A 27,981-nucleotide genomic window follows, 5' to 3' on the forward strand; every position below is an offset into this window, starting at 1 on the left:
ACAAATAAACATTTCGTCTGCCATATTCATTTCGGGCGTAGCCTGGCTGGGGCAGTGAAGAGCAAGTATTTGGTGTTTGTTTGTTGAAAAAATGTTATAATTTCGAATAATTTCTTAACAAAATATCAACCATTGAGTAGTTTTTAGTGAATAGATACTGTTTGGTTAGAGAATATGTCGATTTTGTGGCGCTGCGGTGCGCTGCTGGCGATTTTAATTCTAGTGGGTGTGTTAGCGCAGTACGAATGGCAACCACGGGATGCTTTTGATGAAATTAAGGTGAAGTTCGAGCGTGCCACGGCCGACAACTGTCCCATTCTGCATGTGGGGGATCTATTCCTGCCGGACGATACGGTGTCCCATCTGCCGGACATAAAAGAATTCGATCAGAATCCAATCTTTCCGAATCGAACGGCACTCCTGCTGCTGCACAACATGGCGCTGACCCGTGGCTTCTTTTGGAGCTACATTCTACAAAGCAGATTCATTCGACCAGCCATCAACGATACCTACGATCCCGGAATGATGTACTACTTTTTGTCGAACGTTGCTAACGTGGCCGCCAACCCGTCCATCAACGCATCGGCTGTTTACTTCTCACCGAACACGTCATTCTCCTCGTCCTATCGAGGTTTTTTCAACAAAACATTCCCACGGTTCGCCCCGCGAGCCTACCGGCTGGACGATTTCAATGATCCGATTCATCTGCACAAGATTTCCACCATGAACACGTTTGACGTACGAGATCTTGGCGCATTCTCACCGGACTCGATATCGCACGATTACACCACGGATTACTACAAGGTTAACGAGTGGTACAAAGCCTGGCTACCGGACATCGTCGAGAAGCGTCACGACACGAAAACAACCTACCAGGTGGAGATTCGTTACGCCAACAACACCAACGAAACGTTTACCTTCCACGGGCCACCCGGAGCCGATGAAGATCCGGGCCCGGTGCGGTTCACCCGGCCCTACTTCGATTGTGGCAGGTCGAACAAGTGGCTGGTGTCCGCCGTGGTACCGATCGCTGACATCTACCCCCGGCATACCCAGTTCCGGCACATTGAGTATCCCAAGTGAGTAATAAGATAGATTTCTCGTAATTAATTTTGGCCCACTTCACTTTTCTTGTTTATAATTATTATTATTATTATTATTATTATTATTATTTCAACACAAAGTATCAGGTTACGGACCAAGCTGAAATAGACAAAATGACGATGACGTTAACTTTGGTTGAAGCTTGTGATCTTGGGAGTATATGTCGTTACATTAGCGGATTACCTGCTTTTTGTTGAGATGGTTTTGCTATTTCGCTAAAAAGTGACGTTTGTGTTAAAACTCAATGCATTTACAAAAATAAACGTGTTAAAGCAATAGGATATATGTAGTTTTAAACACGTTCACACAAATTCTATCAGATCAGAACCACAAAAATTCTAAATAATGGTCGCAATGGTCCAAATCTTACAAAAAAATCGGATCAGATTTGCAAACGATTTAGACTAAATCACTGCTGGCTGGAGGGATTATGTTCGTACGTCAAAACCCCGTCCCACGGCAGTTGCTGAAATTTTGTCAAGCGTTTTGGGTAAAATAAGATACTTTTGACGTGGGACTACGTCTTTGTTTACTATACTGAGATGCATTCTGTAAAATTGGAAATAAAACAGGCGAATCCTGCGTCAGATTTCAAACGTTAATAACAGCATAACCACATGATGGATAACAATAACCAATATGTTGTTGGATAAAATGTGTAACAATTTTGTAATATGATAGTTACAACTCTTATTTCATTGGTAAGCGGTAAAATTGATAAAAAGGTTCAATGACAAATTTACGCGAATAATGAACCAATTACATGCGAGCATTCCTAGCACAGACGACGTGAATGGACACCAACCGTTCCCTGTGATATTCTCTGTATCAATATCGAAAAAAAAATTGACAGAGCTTAGACTAATATGATGTCTCGAAGGTAAAAGTATTTCGAAAAGTTCGAAACAATCCCCATTCTTAAACAATTCCTAAACCTGCTGTCAGAACGTAATAAAAACTGATGTCTTGAAAATCAAAATTCAAGAAAACATGCTGGTATAAGTAATAGTACCAGTGGAGCAGAAAACCGCAGGTCTCTTGTCGTCTATGGTTGCAGCGGTACTCTTATATTCGTTCATTTCAGCGGTACACTTCTATTCGTACTGCAGCGTTACTATTCGTACTACAGCGGTACTATTCGTATTGCAGTGGTACACTTTTGTTCGTACATTTCTATTCGTGTGCAATCGAGGAAAAAGTTGATGGTGATTGAAAGTTTATCTCATAAATATGAATACCATAAATTACTCAAAAAGAATTGTAAGATTTTCCAACGGATATTTATTTTATTTTATCAGCGATATTCACTAAATAATCGTGACCGAATAGTATCGAAAGAGTAAATTCTCAATTATACACATTTATATAAGAGTAAGAGCCTACGAATCCTTGTGAATTTTTGGTTTATTTACTAAGATTCATTCAGAATCTCCTTTTACATTTCAAAATCTTCGTAATACAACGAATATAGTTGTAGGCAATTCAAAAAAAATAGTCGAGCAAAAAAACAAATGGAATTGTTGATTGCTACGATTTTTTGCTGGAACTTGTTAATAATTTTGTTTAAAATAGGAGGAAGAAAATAAAAATACGTACAGTCGCTGAGCAAACACATTGATTCTGTCTGCAGATTCTGTATATTTTGTAACGAAAAATCCCCTAATTACAGTGTTTAGTCCCACGTCACCATTTCATACAACCCTAGGGCTGTATACCATGTAGTATTTTTGATAAAGCTAAGAAAGTACACCGCTTTGTTGACCAATATCCTGAGATGGAATATAGGTGTTTCCTCCTTCAGCTCGGGTTTCGGACCCAAAAATATAGCGCCTTTACTCGCCTTAACTGTTATGGTTGGAACTTGAGTACTAACTCTAGTCCTAGCATTTTTAGCTTATGGTTATAGCGCTATTACTCGCTCAAAGGAATATAGACTATGTAGTAAATAATAATTAAGGTAATGTTTCTTGTTATTGTAAAAGGAAAAACTCACAGCAACATTCAAAGCCCCGCTTACCGAAAATTTATGGAAGGTACCATTCAACCATTTTACCACAATTTTCATTTCAAAACCGTTACGTTATCATACGGATGCCAGGTGCTGATCGTGGAAAGGAAGAAAAGGCAAAAATGTGCCGGTCATCCCGTGCCTAAGTTACACCCGTATATCTGGCGGCTGTTAGTACTTGATAGCTGCAAAAGTGTCAAAAATGGCTGGAAATTTTGCCCGAAATAACCAGAGAACACGAATCATCGGTCACTGGTGTCTTTTGGTGTCCCAAAATTATGTAATTGAAGTAAGTAATTGAAATTTTCCTCTTCCTTCCTTGGATAGCACCCTCCTACTATTTTTTTTTTTTTTTGTTTTCTTTAAAGCCTTTCGAAGTATTTTCAGATATTGATGAACGATGAACGCTACATGCACTAGAGTTTTATGCATTATACATTAAGTTTGATATAGTTATTTCTTTGTTATTATTTTCGGTTTATAGTTGCTTTCCAAGTTATTAGATACTAATTTAAGAGCAAGTATTAGCGGTTTTCTCCTGATTTTAGAGTTTTTCTCTGCTGCCACTTCAAATGGTTTTGATTTTAAAACAAATTATGTTGTGGCTTTTTAACCGTATTTCAAGCATTTCGATTGTTTTTTGATCATATAATTTTCAGGTGGTTTTATCTTCTAGAAATAGAAGATTTGTTAGATTTTTTTTATTTTCATGCTGCCGCGTTAGGAGCAATACTCTTTTTAGATTTATTTTCCTAAGCTTTTAAAGTGCTTCCAGGTCATTTCTGATTATTTGTCCCTGTATTTTCCAGCTTTTAGGAGCTCTTCAGCTAAATTTAGTAAATTGTTGTGTCTTTTCAGGTTTGTATAGATGTTCTGAAATTTTGTAAGACTTATTAAAAAAACTTTTAGGAGCTCTTCAGCTAAATTTAGTAAATTGTTGTGTCTTTTCAGGTTTGTATAGATGTTCTGAAATTTTGTAAGACTTATTAAAAAAACAATTTTTAGCTTACTATTTTGCATCCACTTTGAGCTAGATTTAGTCCATTTCTGCTGTGGTTCATTTTTTCTTCTTACAATATTTTTCGAAGATTTATAGCTGAATTCTGGCCGTGTTGTTTGTGCTGTTCTTTTGGGCGCTTTATTTGGTATAAATTTTTTTAGTAGCTTCCAGCCTTTACCTGACGCTTAATTTTTGATTTTCCTGTTTTTCTAAAAACTTGTTGAAATGAAATTGGAATACGAATTGGAATGTTCTGGCATCCTCGTCAACAGCACTCATCCAGCGCGTGCGAGGTCTGCCTTGAAGTCGTCGGCCTCTTTCCGGTTCTCTGCTAAATATTATTTTTTCCAGTCGCTCATCCGCCATCCGTGCTAGGTGGCCAGCCCATTGTAACCTGCCGTGTTTTATCAGCTTGACAATATCAGCGTGTTTGTATACTTCGTACAGCTCGTGATTCATGCGCCTGTGCCACATCTAATTTTCTAACTTGCCTCTGAGTATTGATCGATGAGTCCAATTCTCGCAGCTTCCCTTTTAAGAGCCGTGAAGGCCTCCTCAACTGCTCTACGGTTAACACCAATTTTGTCAATGTCGTCCGCGAAGCCCAACACCACGTGAGACTTCGTGATGATGGTGCCGATTCTTTGCACACTTGCCCTTCATTTTACACCTTCTAAAGCTATGTTGAGCGGCAATTTCGAGAACCCGTCACCTTGCTTCAGACCATCTAACGTCACAAAAGTGTCCGAAAATTCGCCCGCTATCCTGACGCTTCATGTGAAACCGTCAAGGTATAACCGCTTTGGTATTCTCCAACAAAGGCTTCCTGCAACGGCCTCAGTCGCTGAAACAGGATACGGGAGAGAATTTCATAAGCGGAATTGAGGAGGTTAAGCCTCGATAATTACTACAGTCGAGTAACGAAGAAGATCGTAACTTTCCACCTCATTGGAAACACAAAATATTTTGGCTGTAAGAAAAGAATATGGCTAATTCGTTCTTCCTCCAGTTCGGGTATGATTATAAGTGGTTTGGGTTCCAGAAAACTAAACAATGTGGCCAAAGGAATTTTATCTTCATCGATAAGATGGTTGTTTTGAACCACACATATTCGATTGCAAAACTTTGTAATTGTGGTAGATGCATTCCATGCGAACGGCTGAAAAGTTCCCAAATAATCCAAGCCTCGGTGAAGCAACGGAGTCGTTATATTTTTCAAGCATCTAAGCATATTTAATCTTCCAACGAGCAACGTTGCCCTTTTTTTCAAATAGTTCGAATCCGTTTTCAATTTTCAAAGACTGAATTCTGGTAATGATTCCTTATTATTAAATTTTGAACGAAACCTTGCATTTTAAATGATTTAAAAATCATGCATCAGTTTAACCCCAGAATAATATTATCTTTTCGGAGTCTGAAGTAGCGATTGCCTGTAAACTTGCTGACAATTTATCGCTGCTAGATGGCAACGCTGAATAAATTAACTAGTGTTTTATAATACTTTTCATATATGTATCTCAGAAACGTAATAAAGCCACCAGTATTCCGGTCGTTGAAGAAGGCACAATTGTCCCTTGGTCTCAAACAGGCTCTTTTGAAATATTTAAGCGAAAATGAACGGGATGTTGTCTTCTAGAAATAGGAATTTAGATACTGGTATTGTGGTCGGGGCGCATCAAACAGATTTTCAGAAAGCATGTTTTCAAGTATATTACATGCAAGCTTTCATGTAATATAGGGCTTCGGAAGTGGTTTTCTTCGGCAGGTTCCTGCATAAGATCGCTGTAGAAAACCTGCCGAAGAAAACCACTGACGAAGCCGTTCGCTACCCTACATGAAGTACATGCAAGATTGAGATTTTAGTTGCCTTATAGTTTGGAGGTTTCAACCAAGAAATACATTAGAGAGTTATTGAGTGACTAGTTTGATGCTTTCTATACTTCATTCTTTATGAGTCCAACTTAACATCATTGTGAGACAAATCTTTTGAGTATGGCATCATTTTATGTCGTTGATTCAATGTTGAAGGTTGGAACTGCAGCTTAAAACTATTGAACTGAAAAAAAAAATCGGTGAGAGAATTTTCGTCTTCAGGAAACGAAAATTTTCAGTATTGATTCTCCTGAAATTATCACTGACGATTCTTTTTTATTTCAGTAACTAAGCAGCCGTATGTTGTTGTTGATAAATGAAAATCAACAAAACAATTCCATGCGATAAAAAATCGGAACTGATTCTTGGAGTGAGTGATTTTTTCATCCTTGCCCGCCGGGAATGGGTTAAGCCGATTCGGAGCACAGCTTAAACCCATTTTGACGTTGGACTAACGTCTATATCGAAGTTAGGCACCTGAATTTGAAAATCTAGTAATTCAACCGGGGAAAACCAGGGAAAAGTGGTCAGGTTTTGAGCGCTTATATATCAGTCATTTCTTTTCAGAATTTCGAGGTTTTGGCATCAACCGATCAGAAATTTTTTTACGGTTGAATTTATGTAACAAAAATAACCTATTGTTCGAGATCCACTATTGAAAAATTGATAAATCACATCGATTGTCTAAATCATACCGAGCAACCAATCACCACCTCTCTTCACAAGCACAGTCGACACTAACGGATACAACCGATCTGACTTTGTAAACAGTCTCACAGCTTTCAACCAATAACGAGCTCGCTTTCGGTAGCTGCAACAGGTGTTTCAACACCGTTTTAAAATGCTTCTTTTATCATTACCACTGAACAGATTCTAAACACCAATGGCTTGATTGATAGGGGAAATATTGCGAAATATTGACTATCGAATTTTACTCAGCAAACTTTCTAGGATGGGTGTCTCCGAAATCCTGGTTCAATGGATGCGATCATACCTTTGTGATAGAAGTCTGAGCGTTAAACTTGGATCCAACTCATCCCGACGGTTTACAAACACATCCGGTGTTCCTCAAGGGAGTAACCATGGGCCACTTCTATTTGTATTGTATTTCAATGATGTCGCAGCTCGTCTTGGAAATGGTTGTAAGCTGCTCTATGCTGATGTTTTAAAGATTTTTGTGGTTGTTGAAAAATTATCCGACTGTCAAAAACTGCAAGAGTTATTGGATATGTTTGAGGATTGGTGCAAAAAAACCTAATGGTCATCAGTGTCAATAAATGTGCTGTTATTTCGTTTCATTATGGTAACAATCCTATAAAAGCTACATACACAATTGAACGTAAACCTCTAGCTCGTGTCAACGAAATTAATGACCTTGGTGTACTGCTTGACGAAAAATTGACATTCGGGCCACATCGAGCCAATATTATTGATCGTGCTAGTCGTCAACTGGGATTTCTAATGAAAGTCTCAAATAATGATGTGCATTGTTTAAAATCGTTGTACTTTGAATTAGTAAGATCCATTGTGGAATCGTCTGCTGCAGTGTGGGCCCCATATCAAACCACCTGGATTGCCAGGATTTAACGGCTACAGAAGCGCTTCGTTCGATTCGCACTCCGTAGATTTCCTTGGACGGACAGGCTGAATCTTCCACCGTACGAACACCGTTGCAACCTATTGGGAATTGCTACCCTTGAAAAAAGGAGAAAAATTCAGCAAGCAATGGTTGCAGCCAAAGTACTTCTTGGAGAAATTGACTCCCCGGCTCTTTTGAGCAAGTTTTCCTCCAATGCTCCGGGAAGAATTCAACGCAGGTCACTCGACGAAATGTTTGTAACGCCGTTCCATCGTTCTGTGTTCGGGTATTTTGAGCCAGTCACCAGAATTATACGTACCTTCAACAAAACGGGTCAACTTTTTGATTTTGGAAGTTCATCTATTCTCTACAAGCGGAAATTGCTCGCAGCTAGACTATTTAAATTACATTAATTAAAACGGTTATTGTCGGATGAATTAACAATAAATATCAAGATGGCTTGACAAAGTAATTTTTTTAATTCTTTTAACGCCAATATTTAGTGGCTAATTTGTGAGTTCGAAATCCAATTTGTGATAATTTGCGGTTAAGTGGTTTCCGAGAAATTTTCAAAAAACTGAGTCAAGCCATCTTGAAACATGATTTTTCTTTAAATGAATCGGACAACGATTATATATAGATCAATCGGAAGCTCTTAATTTGTGGTTCACGAAAATGTAACTTTTAACGTCATAATTACTAGTGTTTGTACAGAATTTTGTGTTTTATTGTTCACGTAGTTATACGTTTTGTTTATTAATTGATGACGCTGCTGTCCGCTTGTGGCGATGGCTGTTTGCGGTGTTTGTCACTGCTATACTGAGCGTGCGTTTGGGGAATATGGTAAATATCGTGATTCGGGGAACTTAGCCAACACACTTGCATTACAGGTAGCTTAACAGGCGCAGGATGGATATGTGTAAATTTGTTGTCAAAAAGGATACCGGTAACGAAAATGTACTTTCAAAGGAAAGCAATCCAAATTCGACGGATTATTTTTCAGAACCAGTAGGAATGGCAAACAATAATTATCACTTTTTCATCACCTAGGTTCTGATAAATGTTTCGGAAATGTTCAAACAAATGTTCAAATAAACTGCCGGGATCCAACTTAATGTTGCTCTTCTGTTATTTTTTCATGCATATGTGCTAACTTATGAGCAAAGTAATAAAGAAGATGTCTGCTGTCCGCGGGTCTGTTAAGCTACTAGTGGCACCGTCGCACAGAGGAGTACCTAGAACAAAAATCTGGCCAAAACAAGAAAAAAAATTTTTGTCGCTTTTAGGTGCCGCTATATTTTTTCTGCAGCTCAAATAAATGCTTCACAATATACCATCACTCGATTAACGTTAAACGGTATTATCATATGCTGGGAGCGCTGTAAACATTGACAAATTTTCAAGCTTTTTTTGGGAATCGAACCAAGTTGTGCCAGGCGTCAATGACAATTGATCAATATTATGCACCAACCAACCGGTTGCTAAAAATTCCGATATTAAAAATTATAGCTACTCTTAAGAAGTTTTCGAAATTAGTGATTTTTACGTATTTTCGAGCGTTTTCAATATTGAAAGAGTTATCAAATCTCGCGGAATCCGATCATATAATCATCGGGGGAACGGAAATTCATAACATCACATCCTCGCAAATATCTCATCCGGTAACGTCCGGGTTGACATTTGTGACCCGTTTGAAAAATGTTGTTCATGGCATATTTTGACGAATACCTGCCTCATGCTTAAAACAGAATTTCAGTTCAACAAAGATTGAATGAGATTAGTTAAGTGAATGAACTTCAACTAATTTAGCCTTTTTTCCAACCTACGTAAGTTACACGAGGCATCATATAGCCTGTGAGCAACAAATTGAAAATTCTAAATGAAGATATTTTGCTACATCATTTTTCTTGTAAATTCTTCGATTTGTTTCGCTGCCCGTTTTGCGAACACTAATTATACGAGCGTATTTCTTCATCTATTCAATAACATTAAAGAAGATATGTAAATATCAAGTTATGTGCGTCCAGATCGACTTGAACTGTCCTACGGTATGGTCGCATTTTACCAACAGCTCGAGGCTAAGTCTTAGACTACCGCTGTTTTTCGCTTTCAACAGGCAATCCTTTTAAAAGACTACCTGTTGAAAGGCAAAGTAATAAATTTGTTTTTAAAGTTAACGAGTGTTTAGTGAATTAATTTGGTTTGAGATATTCCTACTTTAATTCTATAGTGAAGTAAAAGTGTAGTGAAGTTGTCCAGTTATGCCTGGAAAAAATAAAAAAGCTCGCTCTGATGCGGCATCAAGGAAACGTGAGGCATCTCCTCCAAGTGACACTGAAATTTCGACTAGCAGGTATGATATTCTTTCTTCTGTTGGGGATCTAGAATTCCAAACTTCTCATACTGAGCATAAAGCCGTTATGAAGAAGGTTAAAGTTCCACCTATTGTGGTATTTGTAGCAAATTTTAAAGCATTTCGATCAGAGCTTTCATCGTTTCTATCGAATGTGAAAGTTAATTTTCAAGTTGGTCGCCAAGGCGAAATTCGTATTTTGGCCGAATCTTTTGATGGCCATAAACATCTTTTACAGTATTTGACTGAAAAGATGTATAAATTTTACTCTTTTGATGCCAAAAACGAGAGACCGTTTAAGGCTGTGTTGAAAGGTCTCTCAAATGATCAAAGTATTGATGAAATCAAAGATTGTTTGTCAGAATCACTTGGTTTTGCCCCCAACCAAGTAATTTTGATGAAACGAAAGGCAAATGCCAAATTTTTTCAAACTGGAATACACCAGGAAAATTACTTAGTACATTTTGATCGTACCAAAGTACATAATTTAAAATGTGTAGAAATAGCACGTGTTTTATTCAACGTGCGAATAAAGTGGGAAAATTTCAAGAGACATGGAGGAATCCATAATCTTACGCAATGTCGGAACTGTCAAGCCTATGGTCATGGAACTCGAAACTGCCATATGGCTGCAAAATGTATGATTTGTGGTGACACTAGTCACACGAAAGATATCTGCCCCGTGAAAGAGATCACTAATAGTTTCAAATGTGTAAATTGTGGGGTAAATCACAAATCTAATTTCTTTAATTGTCCTGTAAGGTCAAAAATTATTGCTTCTAGACAACGTAGGAATTCTAAACAACCTGTTGTCAATGTGGGTAATCAAAAGACTTTCAGTACTGTTCAGGCATCACCAGCGCTTTCATTAGCAGGTGTGTTTGTAGGTAATAATTTGAATTCAGATAACAAATTTCAGAAAAATAATCCTGTTCAGGCAACACCAGGCTGTTCATATGCCAGTGTCCTTTCAGGTAATATTTCAAATTCAAACAGTAACAAACCATTCGTGTTTAGTGCTGAAAAGTCAGCCAGTATTGATTTAGGTAGTCCAACTCCAGAGAAGATTTAATACCTACAACAATCCATGCTGCAGCTAATGTCCGTTTTGTTGAACTGTAACTCGATGTACGAGGCTGTTCAAGAAGGTATAAAATTTACAACTAATATTGTTATGAAATTGAAATTCAGCAATGATTTTAAATAATGCTGTAAATTTTCTAAATTGGAATGCTCGCTCTTTAAAAGCGAAAGAGGATGAATTTTTCAATTTTTTAACAGTCCACGATGTGCATATTGCAGTTGTGACTGAAACGCTTTTAAAGCTTAATATTAAACTAAAAAAGAACCCAAATTACATGGTTCATAGGTTTGATAGAATTGATGTTGCCGGTGGTGGAGTTGCAATAGTTATCCACCGTCGAATAAAACATCGTGTTTTACCCCATCTTGAAACCAAAGTTATCGAGAGTTTGGGAATTGAAATTGAAACAAGTATTGGCATTTTATTTATAGCCGCAGTGTATTTGCCTTTTCAATGCATTGGTGAGCGAAAAAAAAATTTCAAGGGAGATTTGCAAAAACTCACAAGAAATAAATCTAAATTTTTAATCATCGGTGATTTTAATGCGAAACATAGATCTTGGAATAATGCTCAAAGCAATTCCAATGGAAAAATATTGTTTAATGATTGCTCGGCTGGATTTTATTCAGTTTTTTTTCCAAATGGTCCTACATGTTATTCTTTTATTAGGAATCCATCTACAATTGATTTGGTACAAACAAATCAAAGTCATTCATGCAGTGATTTATTAACTCATGCTGACTTGGATTCTGATCATCTACCCATAACATTTTCTATTTCCCATGAAACTATTTTAAATCCCACTAGATCTGTGTTAAATTATCACAAGACTAATTGGGATAGATATCGTTCTACGATCGAGGAAAATTTGAATGATGATATTATCTTACAAAATAGTGCTGACATTGACAGAGTATTAAAAAATTTTAACAGCTTAATACTCAATGCTCGGAATTTATCAGTTCCTAAGGCAAGAGTGAAATTTAATGCGCCAATTATTGACAGTGAACTTCAACTTCTTATACGTTTGAAGAACATACGGAGACATCAATACCAAAGTTCTCGTGATCCCGCTTTGAAAATTATTTTTCAAGAATTACAAAAGGAAACTAAACATAGATTCACTCTCTTGCGATATGAGAATTTCATGAGAGAAGTTGAACAACTAAAACCTTATTCAAAACCTTTCTGGAAGCTTTCGAAGGTTCTTAAGAAACCGTCGAAGCCCATTCCAGTCCTTAAAGATGGTGATTGCATTTTTCTAACGAATGAGCAAAAATCTCAAAAACTTGCTCAGCAGTTTGAGAGCGTTCATAACTTCAATTTGAACGTAGTAAGTCCTATTGAAAATGAAGTAAACCAAAAGTATGTTCAGATCACCACCCAAGAATTTCTTTCCGAAGAGGTATTGGAGACAAACTTGAATGAGGTGCGAAACATTCTCAAAAAATTCAAAAACATGAAAGCACCAGGAGATGATGGGATGCTCTATATCCTCATCAAAAGACTTCCCGAAAACTCTTTAAATTTCTTGGTAAAAATTTTTAACAGATGCTTTGCACTAGCTCATTTTCCTACGAAATGGAAAAATGCCAAAGTCACCCCAATTTTAAAACCCGAAAAGAATCCAGCTGAGGCATCAAGTTATCGACCAATTAGTTTACTTTCCTCTATTAGCAAACTTTTTGAAAGAATAATTCTTAATAGAATGATAACACATATTAATGAGAACTAAATTTTTGCAAATGAGCAGTTTGGTTTTCGCCATGGGCATTCAACTACTCATCAGTTACTTAGAGTAACAAATATGATTCGAACTAATAAATTTGAAGGCTATTCGACTGGAGCTGCTCTTCTAGATATAGAAAAGGCATTCGACAGTGTTTGGCATAAAGGTTTAATAGCTAAAATGTTAAATTTCAGTTTTCCGCTTTACCTCACAAAAATGATACAAAGTTATTTAACTGACCGCACTCTCCAGGTTAACTATCTAAATGCTAAATCTAATAGATTGCCTGTTAGAGCTGGTGTGCCTCAGGGGAGTATCTTGGGCCCAATCTTATATAACATTTTTACTTCTGATCTTCCTGATTTACCACCAGGTTGTGAGAAATCTCTGTTTTGTGACGATACAAGCATTTCCGCAAAAGGAAAAAGCCTTCGTGTTATATGCAGTCGGCTACAAAAAAGTTTAGATATATTTTCTTCATACTTGCAGAAATGGAAGATTTCCCCTAATGCTTCGAAAACACAGTTAGTTATTTTTCCTCATAAGCCAAGAGTTTCATTTCTCAAACCCACCCATAACCACGTTATTAAGATGAACGGTGTGGTCTTAAATTGGTCTGATTAAGGTTAATACTTAGGGCTAATTTATGATAAGAATCTTACTTTCAATGAGCACATTGAAAATATCCAGTCAAAGTGCAATAAGTATATCAAATGTTTATATCCTCTTATCAACAGGAATTCTAGACTTTGTCTCAAGAATAAACTGTTAATTTACAAACAAATTTTTAGGCCAGCAATGTTATATGCAGTTCCCATCTGGACAAGTTCTTGTACAACCAGGAAGAAGACACTTCAAAGGATTCAGAATAAACTTTTGAGAATGATTCTGAAGCGTCCTCCCTGGTTTAGCACGAACGAGCTACATAGGCTCACTAATGTAGAAACATTAGAAAATATGTCAAGCCTATTTATCAACAAATTCCGGCAAAAATCCTTGCAATCCTCAATTGCAACGATTAGCTCACTTTATAGTCAGTAAGATAGTTTTAAGTTTATTTTAAGTTTTTTTTAAGTTTCGTTTTATTCCTTTTTTTTTCTTGACAAGTAGGTTTAATAGTTTTCCTACTAAAGCGAAAACTAATAACATTCAATAATACTAAAAAGCGTACAAATATATATATATAATAGTGTTGAAATGTCACCATTTGTGGCAGAACACACAATACTAGTTCTGAATAGATATTTTAGTACATAAATAAATCATTACAAACTCCCCCCCCCCCCCCTATAAAAAAAAAAGTTATGTGCGTGATACCCGGTCAGAAAGAAAAAACAAAAATGTAACAGAAGCTGTTGGTTTGTTACGGGAGATTGTTTTCAATTTGGTCCCGTTAGGTGTTAGAATAACGTAAATTATAACAGAAATGATTCTACTAGTATCAAACACATATCAAAATTTGTTACTATATTAGTAATCAGCTTTCTAACAAAATAAGATAGTATATAGAGCGATATAATAACAAACATTGTTAGAAACAACAGGTTTTGATAAAAACGAAAAGTTAGTTAGACTTGTTTCAGAACTACTTCATTACACGTTTTGTTATTATAACTCATTCAGATTCAATTTTGTAATCAAAATTATATGGAAAAAAACAAAATTGTATCAAAATATGTTATTTGTATCTCATGTTGATAGAATTTTGTAATTTTTTAGTTATGCTCTTCTGATCTGGTATTTAGAGTTACATACTCTTTGATACAATACTCGGACCAGCCACTTGCACTTATCACCTAAATATTTTCCAACATATTACTAAACTGTAGCGAAAATAATTTTGGCCAGGTTTTCATTCGAGATACTTCTTTGTGCGCTCGAAAATAATCCGTCGAATTTGGATTGCTTTTTAATAGCCAGTGTGTTGGCTAAGTTCCCCAAGTCTCGATATTTACCATATTCCCCACACCTTAGATTATTGAAACATAGATATCCAACTCAACCAACAATACGGGCAACAAAAATGTGGCGCCCCTCCGAGTATGATGGCGGTTGGGTGAACTACATTTAATGCGCACACACAGAAAAATATTAAGGTAATTGCTATCATTTTAGGCTTGGTCAGATTTGGGCGGTGTTTTAACAGACTAATCTATATGGTCTAGATAATAATAATAATTTATTACAACAGGACTATAATAAATGCCAATGTATGAGATGGCCATGATATGAATTATTTATTTTGAAGATAGTATGACTAATCGTTCATAGTCGTTTCAACAATATGTTTTTAAGCATAACCAAAGATGACTAGTACACAATACGTTACTCTTCAAGAGTAACGTATTGTGTACTAGTCATCTTTGGTTATGCAAGAGTAACTCTTGCAGTATGCAGCGGACACGACTTTCGCTGCTCGTGAACGAAAATTGAACTAATTTGTATACCGTTAATTTGGTGATGACGAGAAGGTGATAAAAGGTGAAGCATGTTTTTCAATATCATTGTATGGTCCTGTCATTTAATTTTCAATATCCTTATACGGTATTGCCATCTTGTTTTCGTTTTCATCTAGCGGATTGAGCATGATAAATCGATTTTGCTAATAATCACAGTTTAAGGTCATCAGATGGCACCGTTATAAAGGTGTTGCGAGCAAAATTTATGATGTCAGGTATCTTGCTCTAGTCATCATTAGCATAACTCATTTGTTGTTTGTACCAATTTTAATAGTCGATTGAAAACCACTATACAGCTTTAATCCCTTTGCGGAACTGATTGGGTTAATAATTCTGCCTCAGCCGTCAAATATTGCTGTGAATGTTCTCCCTTTCGGTTTGTAGCTTCCGTTGCAGATTATTGTTTGTGATCTCATTCATTATCAATTTCACTATTCCTTGCTTGAATGTTTAAATCGATTTATTAATATTTGCAAAGAACTGAGAAAATCAAATTTGGAAATTTTCGCTCATCCTTTTAGGTTCTATTTGAAAACGATACAATATTTATTTTGGTGAATACTGCTAAACGCTATTTTTAACTAAGGTTTTACATTACTGCGTTGAAAATCATTGTTATATACGTCTCTTAATATCCTCAAAATTCACTTACAACGAGTAGCAAAGCATAGCATAACTTATTTCGTCAAAATTCACCAACGTCAAGTACAACATAAACAATGTTAAAACAATTTAAGTGAATGTGAAGCTTTTTTTTTCTTTTTGTCACCTTCGACAATTCGATGAGAGTATCTATGAGATTTTTACATTTTGTGACTCATGCTAATTTGTAGAATTACGCGAGGTTTCTTTGCATTGTTGTTGTAGTAAATTGAAATGGCAAATCATCTAGATTATATTGTAAAGTCGATTGAAAACCGCCGTACAAATCAGATTGAAAGTAACATGATATTTTTCTGGGTGTGAGAATCTGGTCAAGCTCACCACTGAAATGATAAGGAGCTAAGGGAAGACAACTCGGTATAGATTTGCATCCACTTTGGGAACCACTCGCTGATTGGTTGAAATTGAAAACCCCGAGAGCGTTAAAATTTATTATCAGGCTTGCTGGCAGTGTTGCTGAACAACATTGTTCGTTGTTTTGATTTATGTTTTTTTAATGATGTCACTTGTTATAATCTAAAATAATTTCAAGTGAACATTAAAAAAAAGTACAAATATGGGCATAGTCAGAGATCCGACTTGGATCATCAATTATCAATATCAATTACTAAAAGATCCAAAAGTGCCCAAGGAGTGATTACGGTTTGCGTGAAGCATAAGAACAGCATACCACTGCTCAGTGTCGGAAGTAAATAGTGTTGTATGAGCTTATTTCTACTTTTGAATCCGTTCAGGATTAAGTTTGGAACATACCTGTTGAGGCATGTTGCTTCTGCGGAAAGTACAATTCAGATGAGTCAATGGATGAATCATAATCATTGATGGATGACACGTTCGATTTTAAGTATATTAAAGATGCAGGTTCTCCGGTAACCCTCAGACGGTAAAACTATCGCCTGCAGGAGGAATTGTGCATAATGGTGATAATAAGCATTAAAACATTCAAGAATTTTCCGAGTGAATGGCAACACTTACGAAAAATACAACAGGGATCATCGAGGTGGATGAGGAAGAAGAGTAAGAAGCCAGATGTCGCCCCTTAGATAAGGAGTACCATGATATTTTTCCGAGTGGATATGCTTTAGTTCACCCAACGGCCTACAGATGGCAAGTTCATAGTGTTGCCTTGAGATTATATGCAGCGAAGCCCAACTTGGATATCTATGTCTCTTTAGTCTATGCCCACACGCACCCTCAGTATAGCATTGACAAACACCGCAAACAGCCACTAGCGGACAGCAGCGTCATCAAGAAATAAACAAAACTTAGAACTACGTGAACAATAAAACACAAATTTCTGTACAAACACTGATAATTATGACTTTAAAATTTACATTCTCGTGAACCACAAATTAAGAGCTTCCGATTGATCTATATATCATCGTTGTCCGATTCATTTGAAGAAGAATCCTGTTTCAAGATGGCTTGACTCAGTTTTTTGAAAATTTCTCGGAAACCACTCAACCACGAATGGATTTCGAACTCACAAATTAGCCACTAAATATTGGAAATAAAAGAATTAAAAAAAATTGCTTTGTCAAGCCATCTTGATATATGCAATAACAAATAACAAATATCCCCTGCTGGTGTTTCCGAATTCGTACCAAGTGAAGAAGGTGGCAACATAATGCTGCAAATCCACTCACAAAATCGCATCCACTGTAAAACCTGCTACGTTAAGGATGTATCTCGCATTTATTTATTTTTATCTGATCGAGTTTTATTCACAGAAAAGGCCCATTTATAGTTAATAAAAAAGAAACAGTTTAACGATTTTCTTGATCTCTGGTGCTTTGGAAACCGCGTGTAATCTACTCTAAGGTAATTTAGAGCAGCAAAATCACACTGAAAAACGATTAATTTAGACAATTTAAAAACAGGCAAGATACTGCGGAGAAAGTTAGGATAGTGAAGAATATAGCCTAATCAATGGAATATATTATAGTTTTAGCTGTCACAAAAAAGGTGCTGTTGTAAAATTTATTTGCTCGTTTGGTTAACCGAACAGTGCTATTCGCTGTTGATCCAGAGCTCCTTGTGAATTTATTTCCCCTAAATCCTGCTAAATTTCAATAAACATTTGTGCGGCTGTTTTGCTGTACTGATCAGCCGAATTTCAGGTATAATGAGACTATTCTGGTGGTAAATTCTGAAAGATTGCAATTTCAGTTATCGTTATCGGATTAGTAGTTACCTAGTTACTGTACTCAGCGTAAAAGATCGATGTCGGAATGGCACATTCCGTGCGCCTACTTTTCGATCAAACCATGTTTCTGTTTGGATAGTGCGCGAACGAGAGATGATCGAAAACAACCTTTCAGTTGGCAACCAGTTAATGTGCTATTATTTTGCGGCAACGGGGCTTAAGGTTTTTCTGTCTAAAAATCTATTGTTTTGTTCGCTTGCCTGAATCTGTCTTCTTTCGGAAATATCGAAGGCCGTGAGTAGTCTTGTAATTTTGACTACTTTTTCGGTGGAGTGTGAAAATGGTTCACTGGGGGTAAAGTCGTCCACTATACATGGGGGAAAACCGCCACGTATACAATTGCTTGTTATTTTACTTCAAGACCCAAATGCCTCGACACTACAAAGGGAATATTTACAGGATCAGTAAAGCAATTTCAAGCCAAATAAGACATCGATGTTAATCGACCATTTTCGATTTGGTTGAAGCTTTTCTAGTAATATTTTTTTAACAAGACTAATTTTTGAAAAAAGTGAAAATGGTATTAATGAACCAAAATAATTTTAGAGCCAAACGGTTTGTTTGGTATTAATGAACCAAAATAATTTTAGAGCCAAAACGGTTTGTTTGATCGGTGTGAGGTCTCCGGCAAAGTTGAATGTCAATAACCGAACCTAATCACTTTATTCTGCCGACCCGTATCGATTTTTATTGAAATCCACGGTATTTCAACGTGTTTGGCATTTTTTTTTTTTTTTGGTCCCACCTTATACCCCTACATCGGTTTGAGCTGGTCGATTAATCTAAGAAAGATATTATTTAAAGACATACAATGTAACCAGTAGGCAAACAAGTAACGGACTGGTTGTTAATACAGTCATAGTAACCCTTCAAAAGAATTCCAATAATTTGAAAATTAGAAAAAAAACGATTTTCCAATAACATCATTGATCCAAGGCTCATCCAAAACGTTTCCAACCCGAAAATTATCTGGATTTGGAGGAATCGAACCTAACATTTAGGAGCTTTAACTAATCAGAATTGGTTCTGGATAACGATCCAAAACTACGAGAGAGATCCTATGATACTATAGTTCTCGATAACGAGCTATACAGTCCACAGGCAAACCCAAGCCTTTTCAGTTTTTTCTCCCAACCCTTTGTTCTAAATCGTGAAAACAGATAAATATTAAAAATCTTAATGAAAATATAAATAATATTACAAACCAAAAAAGCAACTTATCAACCCGATATGCCTTTTGTTTCAATTTCAGGGGTTTAACCCTGATGTACTCAGTATCCAGATTGTCTATGTCAGTCTACGCGCGCGTGGCTCAAACATGTGTAGTCAACTCATTTTTTTTAACTCTACTATTTAATATTATTAGCTATATTCAAACAAAAATCCATCATCATCAATGAACATAATAACTTAGTGTACCAGATAAATTTGAAAAAAAATATACTTAAATATTACAATCTTCTATATTAATTAACAAAAAATTCGTTGAAATCATACAAATACAAAGCCTTTTAAACTCCGCCATTGTTGCTGCACGTTTCACTTGTCTGGGCATCGAATTGAAAAAGTCAATTCCTTTATACAACAGAGAGTTCTGTGATCTACTAAATAAAAAGTGTGGTGTTCTAGCGTCTTCCGCGTTTCTAGTGTTGTACCTATGAAAATCACTTCCCCTATCAATTCGATCAAACAAATATCGAGGCAGCATATTATTAAAAATTTTATAAAGGAACACCATTGTCAAAAAATATACTCGTTGCTTCACAGAAAGCCATTGCAACGCGTCCAGCATGAAACTCGAGGAAGTGTATCTATTACATCTTAATATTAATCGCATTACTTCATTTTGTAACCGCTGTAATCTCAATATTCGTGTATTATTTGCAAGGAATAAGATGGATGAGCAAAAGTCTATATGTGGTGAAATGATTGACTCATACAACAAAATTTTACTACTAACAGTCAATTCATTTTTTAAACGGCACAGAATACCGTATTTTTTAGCCATTTTTCGAATGACGTTGTCAATGTGAGACTTGAAAGTTAACTTGTCATCAATGATTACTCCAAGATATTTTAACTCATTCACGCGATCCATCGTCTCACCATTATTTGCAATATTTACGTCTGGTCTGGAGTTGGCCGAAGAAATAATCAAATATTTAGTTTTGTTAATGTTTAGCTTAAGTTGTTTAAAATTTAACCAATTCGCCAGATAATGTAAGTCTTGGTTTAAAAGTGTTTCAACATCATTTGGATTTTTAGCCGCAATGAACAGAACAGTGTTGTCGGCAAATAAATTTACATCACAAAACCGTAAAACTCGCTTCATGTCAATAATATAAATTATAAACAAAATGGGCCCTAAAACACTTCCTTGCGGTACACCCAGTGTATTAGCAATGGAAACTGATTCAGAATCATAAAAACGAGTCTTCTGAGTTCTAGCACACAAAAAGCTTTCAAACCATTTATATGCTGTCCCTATGATACCAAAGCGCTTTAATGTTTGCAACAATAAGGGCCTAGAAATTGTTTCAAAAGCGCGTTTTAGATCCAGAAACACCGCAAAAATAGTTTCTTTAGCCTCGATTTTCTCTTTCCATTTTGCTATATTAATGGGGCGGAACTCTTCGGCTTCATCCGTCCCAGAAATTTTGGGGATAGGAACCACAAGAGATTCCTTCCAAACTTCTGGCACGTGCCCTGTTTGTAATGATTCGTTAACAAGGTCCAGCAGGTCGTGTCCAATTACATAAAAGCAATCTTGTATTACTTTTGCGTTGACATTGTCGATACCAGCCGATCTCTTCAAAGAGAAACAAATATCTTTCAACTCTGCAAAAGTAATAGGATGAAAACCATCAAATCTACAGTTATTATGGATCGGCTGTATTATCTCGTCAGGTTCATTGACCTCATCAATACTTTGATTGATCGATTGAACACTTTCAACGAAATAACTGTTAAATTTATTTGCAATAACTCGCGCGGAGTTTTCCTCAGCACCATTAAAAGTTATGGACTATGATAATGTATTATTACTTTTCATTAATTTTTTTAAAGTTTTCCATAACTCTTTGCTGTTATTTTGATGTTGATCGATCTTATATATATATATGCACATCTAACCTTTTTCAAGGTGCGTGAATATATGTTTCGCGCCACGGTGTACCTGTTCCAATCATCGTTATCATTACTTCTACAAAATTTTTTATAACATTTATCTCTTTTACGTTTTAAACGCACAAGATCTAAAGAGTACCAGCTGTTAGAATTTTGTAAGTCAACAAATTTTTCAGAAACTAGATTCTTGGTACAGTCTTCCAACGTTTTGGTTAGAACAGCTGCTTTATTGTCCAAATCTCCAGTTATTGGATGGAAATTCAAACTTCTTGAAACAAGCTGAGACATTGCTTGTTTCTAATAACTATTCCAGCACTTTATTTCTACTTTATCCTCTCGGTTTTGATCGTTTTCAATTGAAATACAAATTGTCTCATGGTCTGTTATTTTATAATCGGCCTCTGTGAAGGAATTAACATTATCAAAATTGGAAATTCTTGTAAATTGAAAAACTGTTTGTCTTAGATTGAAAAAACCGACTAATTGCTTTAATTGATTCGAGTTAGATCCACCAAGCCAATCAATATTGAAATCACCAGCAATTACGTTTAATTTATTCAAATCAACAAAATTTTCCCACCAGTTATCTAAAATATCCAAAAAACGCTGGTCACTCGAACTGGGGGAACGGTAGACTATTCCAAAATTTCCCATCGTCATGCCTCTCTGAACTGATATTCCCAGGAACCAATTGTTTTCGACAGATTCGTTTGATAGAATGTTGAACTTGACTGATTCCCTGGCGTAAATAGCAACCCCACCAGTATGTCTGGAATGTGAAAGGCAAAAAGCAACTTTATAACCCGGAATACTATATTGATCAAATGCATCAGCTTCCACTATGTGAGTTTCAGCCAGCAATACTAACATTGGTCGTTTTTTGTCCACAAGATGCCGCAAAGCAACATAATTCGTGGATAAACCAGCAATATTAAGATTAACTAATTCTAATTTCCTCTCACATTGCATTTTGGTCAGCTGCTATTTACTTGACAACATCTTTTTCTTTTTTCTTTTTTTTTTCGAAGAACTGGACACTGCGAACTTGATGCTGGATGTTTCGCGTCCAAATTTATTTTTAACTCATTATTATGTTTTAAACAATTTACGCATTTATAATCATTAGAAGCGCATTCTGATGTTTTGTGCTTTTCACTGCATTTAGAGCATGTCTCAGGATTAACACACTCTTTGCTTTTATGACCAAATTCGCCACATTTAAAGCAACGCAATACATTTATGGCCTCTCGTACAAAACACTTGTCCCACCCAATGCTTACGTTTCCAGCATTCATTAGGCAGTTATAAGTGTCTTGATCAACTTCGATTATCACGTTAAACTTGTTATATTTGAAGCGTGAATTTTCATACCCGGCAATAACCTTTACTTCTTTAAAGCCGATGCTATCATTCTGACTTTTCAACAAGTCTATGAATTCATCGGAGGAATATCGATCACTCATTCCCACAATCTTCAACTTAGGCTTCGCGATTGTGGGAATAACAGCATTATATCGTTCACCCAGGTTGCTGTCAATGTCTTTTTTAACAACCTCAACATTATCCCCTACTGCACACTCTGTAATTATCGAGCCATTCTTACCGTTTCTAAAGTTCCTGATTTTGTGGATTTTTGGATCTAAAGTTTTTTTCAAAAAACATCTAGTATCTTCACTAGATTGAGAAGTCTCGACCGGTTTGATCACAATGACCGGCCGAGCCTTACGGTTTTCCTTTTTCTGTAATTTATTTGATATACACCCAGTCGAACTCGCTAAAACATTCGCGTATGTTGGTAAACTTTCCGAAAAATCCTCGTCATCACGTACTAGTAACATCTTTTTACTGGGGTTAGAGTCCGATTCAGTGTGAACCGTTCTCTCATTTCGACTCCTTTTTCTGTTCATTGGACCATTATTTCTATCGCGATCGGTATTTAAGACTATTTGGTTTTTGAAATCATCCAGCTTTCTGGCAACACTGGTCTCAATGTTTACCAGACTCTCACGAAGAAAATCGCTGATAGATTTCAAAATAGTCTCGATCGCGTTAGAAACAGCAACATTTATCTGGGTTCCAATTTTGTTTTGATTATTTGTGAGCGACTGAGAGACAGATGATAAGGCATCTCTCATCTTTGTCAACTCACTCAAAACATCATCTTTCCCACCGTCATCACAGGCTGATAAACACGAAACACATTTAAACACAATATTATCATTATCATTAACGACTTTCGCTGCTATTTTCGTAAGGGGCGTGCAAACTCTGTGGAACTGAGATTTGGATTTACCAACGCAAACAACCGGATCGTCGCTAATGCGAATGATATTACCACATTTGCCACAATCCATCTTCCCGCTGCAAACAAGCCGAAGCTGCTGCAGACCAATACGCTGGACTCGTCCAGCAGCAACGGAGGGTAAAGGCAAATGAACAATGAAAAAACACAACAATGAAATTTCAATCAGCAGCCGTAGCGTCTATATAACATAGATGCGTTGGTCGGCGCTGGTATAAAATAAATCGAAAAAAAAACAGAATAAATTAAAAGCATTCAAAGACACTTCTACTTATCCGTTGAGATATCCAATTATGCCGTCGGATCACTAGCACTAGATCACCAAAAGCACTTGATTTCACACAAAAAAAAATAGCTTTTAAATCAGCATACTAGTGGTACACAAGCTACCATGCTCACCGTCATCACGAAAAAATGACGTGTGTAAGCATTGAAATCTGAGTGTAGAATGATTGATTTTGGTATGCATGACATTGCAAACCGAAGTGTAAGACACTTGATTTTGTACTGTGAACTGAAATGCAAGTGTATACCACGTAGATATGAAATGTTTCATCTATTAGCAAAGAAGAAGGTGGAATCCACTTGGCAGTAACGTGTCGATTTTTTACAGTGTACATCATGATTGCGACTGTTTTAACTAAAAGATAAACAATGCGTAGTGCTTCCAGCTAACTTTTCAATTTAAACCTGGAAAGATAGTCTGTGTCAATTTACTCCTCGCTATTAGTAATGTTTCGCTCTTTTCGTATAACAGTCCGTTAATTTTTTTTTCTCGTTTTTTATTCATTAAAGAAATATTAAAACCCCAATTTAATATTTTGTTATTCATCGATGTGTTAACATTACGGTGTTTCATCGATGAATTATGAAGAAAAAGTTGCATTTTCAATCATTTGAAAGTTGGGAGTCAATCTGATGCATGATTATCCTTTAACGCACATAGAAATATGATTATCTCTTTAGGGTGAACAGGCCTTCCAAGAAATTAATAAGCATTTTTGATTCTCATAAACTCTTGCATTACATTCCCATGGACAGGAATATTCTTGTCCATGCATGTTTCTTGAATTAGGAATAAATCGCGACATTCCGTTCTCACAGACAGGTTCTGAAATAATAGCCGCGCATGTATGATTATTAAGCATTTCTTAAAGCACTCAGCAATTCTACTTATTTCAAGAGAACGATACTTTATTATTTTTTTTTTTTTTTTCGAAGTCGAAATGCGACGCTCCGTTTCCGATGAGAACGAAACGATGACGGCCACATGGCAAATAACCTTAAATAATAATAATAATAATGAATACCGAACGATTTTCGATTGAGTAAGTGACGCCTGTCCGCGAGTAAATTGAGCGAGACGGAAGATACAAATGCATAACTAACTAATTAAAAGTGTTAGGATTAACAAGGACAGGACGAAGAATCGGACAAGAGAATTGTTTCTCTCCGACTCTTTTTGGTAGGGTAGAATTAAGTTTGAAGTTAATTAATAAAACATTCGATTTCCAAAGTAGAATCAGTGCGGATGTTTTAATTCCCTGCACTTACAGGGACTCTTCGTGCTTATCACAAGTCCCTGGCAAAGCTAAGTCTTTGCAAGGGTTAAAAAAATGTTACAAGAATAGAAGAATATTCATGCCAAAACATATTAAAACAGTTTTGCTTCTATATTAGTGGTTTGAATGCTATAAAATAATATCGAAAAGCACAAAGTCAATATCAAAGTTTTTTTATTGAGAGTAATTGAACTTAAGGTTATAATTTCCATTTCATTATAAAATTATGATGCTTGAACAGATATGGAAAGCATGTTATGCAAATATTCTAATCTCATATGATTGAATGTAATATGATTATTCGAGCTTTTTCGAAGTACATCGATCCAGGATTCCATGGCATATTTACATAGAATTAAAATACAACTAATGCAATCTCTGTTTCTACCCTTCCATTTCAGGTACACCGCCGTATCGGTTATCGAGATGGACTTCGAGCGTATCGACATCAACCAGTGCCCGAAGGGCGAGGGTAACAAGGGCAGGAACAAGTTCGCGGATACGGCCCGATGCAAGAAGGAAACGACCGAATGCGAACCGCTAGACGGTTGGGGATTCCGCCGAGGAGGCTACCAGTGTCGCTGTCGGCCCGGTTTCCGGCTGCCGTCGGTCGTCCGGAGACCCTACCTGGGGGAGATACTGGAGCGAGCTTCTGATGAGCAATATTACAACGGGTTCGATTGCAAGCGAATCGGTTGGTTGCAGAAAATTCCCATCGAATGGTACCACCTGCCGGAATATACCCGCGAGAAATTCCTGAGCCACTATTACGAGTACAAAAATTTCACCAAAGGACCCGTTTCGGTGCACGCGGAGAAAATGAACGCCAACGAAGTGTTGAGCTTTATTCTCGGCGTTAACGAGAACACATGCAAGAACTTCCACCCGCAGGATCTGATTTTGAACGGAGATCTCAGTTTTGGGGCGGAGAAGCACTTTGCCAATGAAGCGAAGATGGCACTGCGTTTGGCGAATTTCATCAGTGCCTTCCTGCAGGTATCCGACCCGCTGGAAGTGTACTCCGGAAAGCGCGTGGCAGACAAGCCACTAACCGAGGATCAAATGATGGGAGAAACTTTAGCTCTTGTGATGGGAAATTCTAAAATCTGGTCAGCCGCTACCTACTGGGAACGCAGTAAATTCCCGAATCGTACCCTGTTCGCTCCGTACGCTTACAAAACGCAGAAAAATACGCGAAAGTTCAAGCTGGAGGACGTAGCCCGATTAAACAAGACTGGCGAGGACTACACGGAGCTGCCATACTTCAAGCTTATGCGGCAACGCTGGGCTGCCAATTTCGACTCACTGGAGAAAAATTGGATGAAAATGCGGATCCGGCGTAACGAATCCGGCGAATACGCCCAGAAGCACGAACGTTATCCAAACTTCTACCACGCTGCCACCTTTGATCACGGCTTCTGGACAGGACCGCAATTCGACTGCAAAGGCTACGTGAAGAAATGGCTCATCACGTACGCGGCACCCTTCTTCGGCTGGGACAGTCTAAAGGTGAAACTGGAGTTCAAGTGAGTAAACGGTCCCCTCTTGCAAACCAGTTTTTGCATCTGAATGCACTTTTTCGCACCTTTCCCCCGTTTCTAAAATGCGTTTCATTTTTTTTTTTCGTTCTCGCGTTCGTCCAAATAGGGGAATCGTTGCAGTTTCGATGAATATGCTACAGCTGGATATCAACCAGTGTCCGGATGACTATTACGTACCGAATGCATTCAAGAATACCCACAAATGCGACGAGAAGACTTCATACGTGAGTGCTTGTTTTTGATTTTATTATTTTCCTGTATTACCGGACGCCTATCAGATCCGGCCGTCGGCCGGCTTTTGTTATGATTTCTTCGTTTTCTTTTTATGGTGATCGGAGAGCGAAATTCTGTACGCGATCCGTTACTAGGTTCATTGACAAATTGAATGAGAAAATTTTAAAACGGAAAGGACATTGACCTCCGCAGAATGTACAACCCCATATTCATTTGTCGGTTATTTTGATTTCTGTTGAACAATGATGTAGTAAGAGTGTTATCTGATATTTTTAAAACTTTTTTTTGCAGTGCGTACCCATTCAGGGCCGCGAGTACGATCTCGGTGGCTACAAGTGCGAGTGTCTGCAAGGCTACGAGTATCCGTACGAGGATCCGAGCACCTATTTCGACGGCCAACTGGTGGAGGCCGAGTTCATTAACATTGTCAACGATAAACGCAGTCGCTATGACACCTTCAAATGCCGACTAGCTGGGGCCGCTGCCCTGCGAATGGATATCACCATCCTCGGGGCCGTTCTGATGCTTAACTGGATGTTCCTGCGGAGGTGGAACCGGTAAAAGTGCTCTCACTTTCAGAGGGGAGCAACACACGAGAGTAGTCGTACTGTTCGGTGGCAACACTGAGGCAATCATGTGCATTCCGTCAGTCCCATCCATTTCGGTTATTTTTTTACAACCAAATAGAGTAAGATTTTTTTAAACCAAGAATCAGTGCCTTGATCTGAAACATAACAAAATAAAACAAGAGAGAGAGAGAGTATTATCAAAAGTAAAACATTCCGTCCTCGAATAGAAGTGTATCGTATATTTGAATAGTTTAGGACGATTTAGGTAAGCTAAAGCAGAATCTCCACGCCATTAGGTTAGCGAAAGAAAGTTTTACACGAGATCTTCAACCGTCCATTTTGTGCAGTACTAATAGAAAGATTTGTTTTTTAATTGAAGTAAGCTTAAGTGTTCAAATCAACTTTCAGATTCTATAACTTAGTGTTGTTTCAAAAACGCAAGTTCTACTAGGACAGTTTTTGTTGTACAATTGTAAGGGGAAATACTCTCAAACAATCAACCGTAGTAATAAAATTTAGAGAAAAAATCGTTTTATGTTTGTAACTTTTCGAAATATCCAAATCATCCAAACATTTCAAGTTAATCTCAA

The 27,981-nt window shown here is 37.0% G+C and overlaps 1 protein-coding gene across 1 annotated transcript; it reads left to right on the plus strand.

Moving 5' to 3' along the window:
• LOC129717120 (uncharacterized) lies at positions 1 to 27,930 on the plus strand. Its single transcript, XM_055666964.1, has 4 exons — positions 1 to 1,079; positions 25,449 to 26,573; positions 26,695 to 26,812; positions 27,114 to 27,930. Exons 1-4 carry the CDS (start codon positions 175 to 177, stop codon positions 27,381 to 27,383), a joined length of 2,418 nt encoding a protein of 805 aa, XP_055522939.1. The 5' UTR covers positions 1 to 174; the 3' UTR covers positions 27,384 to 27,930.
• The last annotated feature ends 51 nt before the right edge of the window (positions 27,931 to 27,981 follow it).

This window comes from Wyeomyia smithii, chromosome 1 (genome assembly GCF_029784165.1).
Source record: "Wyeomyia smithii strain HCP4-BCI-WySm-NY-G18 chromosome 1, ASM2978416v1, whole genome shotgun sequence".
NCBI classification, from domain to species: Eukaryota; Metazoa; Arthropoda; class Insecta; order Diptera; family Culicidae; genus Wyeomyia; species Wyeomyia smithii.

Coding starts and splice junctions, on each gene's coding strand:
- LOC129717120 (XM_055666964.1), top strand. CDS start 175: ATGTCGATTTTGTGGCGCTGCGGTGCGCTGCTGGCGATTTTAATTCTA. Junction 26,574..26,694: donor AAGGTGAAACTGGAGTTCAA/GTGAGTAAACGG, acceptor TCGTCCAAATAG/GGGAATCGTTGCAGTTTCGA. Junction 26,813..27,113: donor GCGACGAGAAGACTTCATAC/GTGAGTGCTTGT, acceptor TTTTTTTTGCAG/TGCGTACCCATTCAGGGCCG.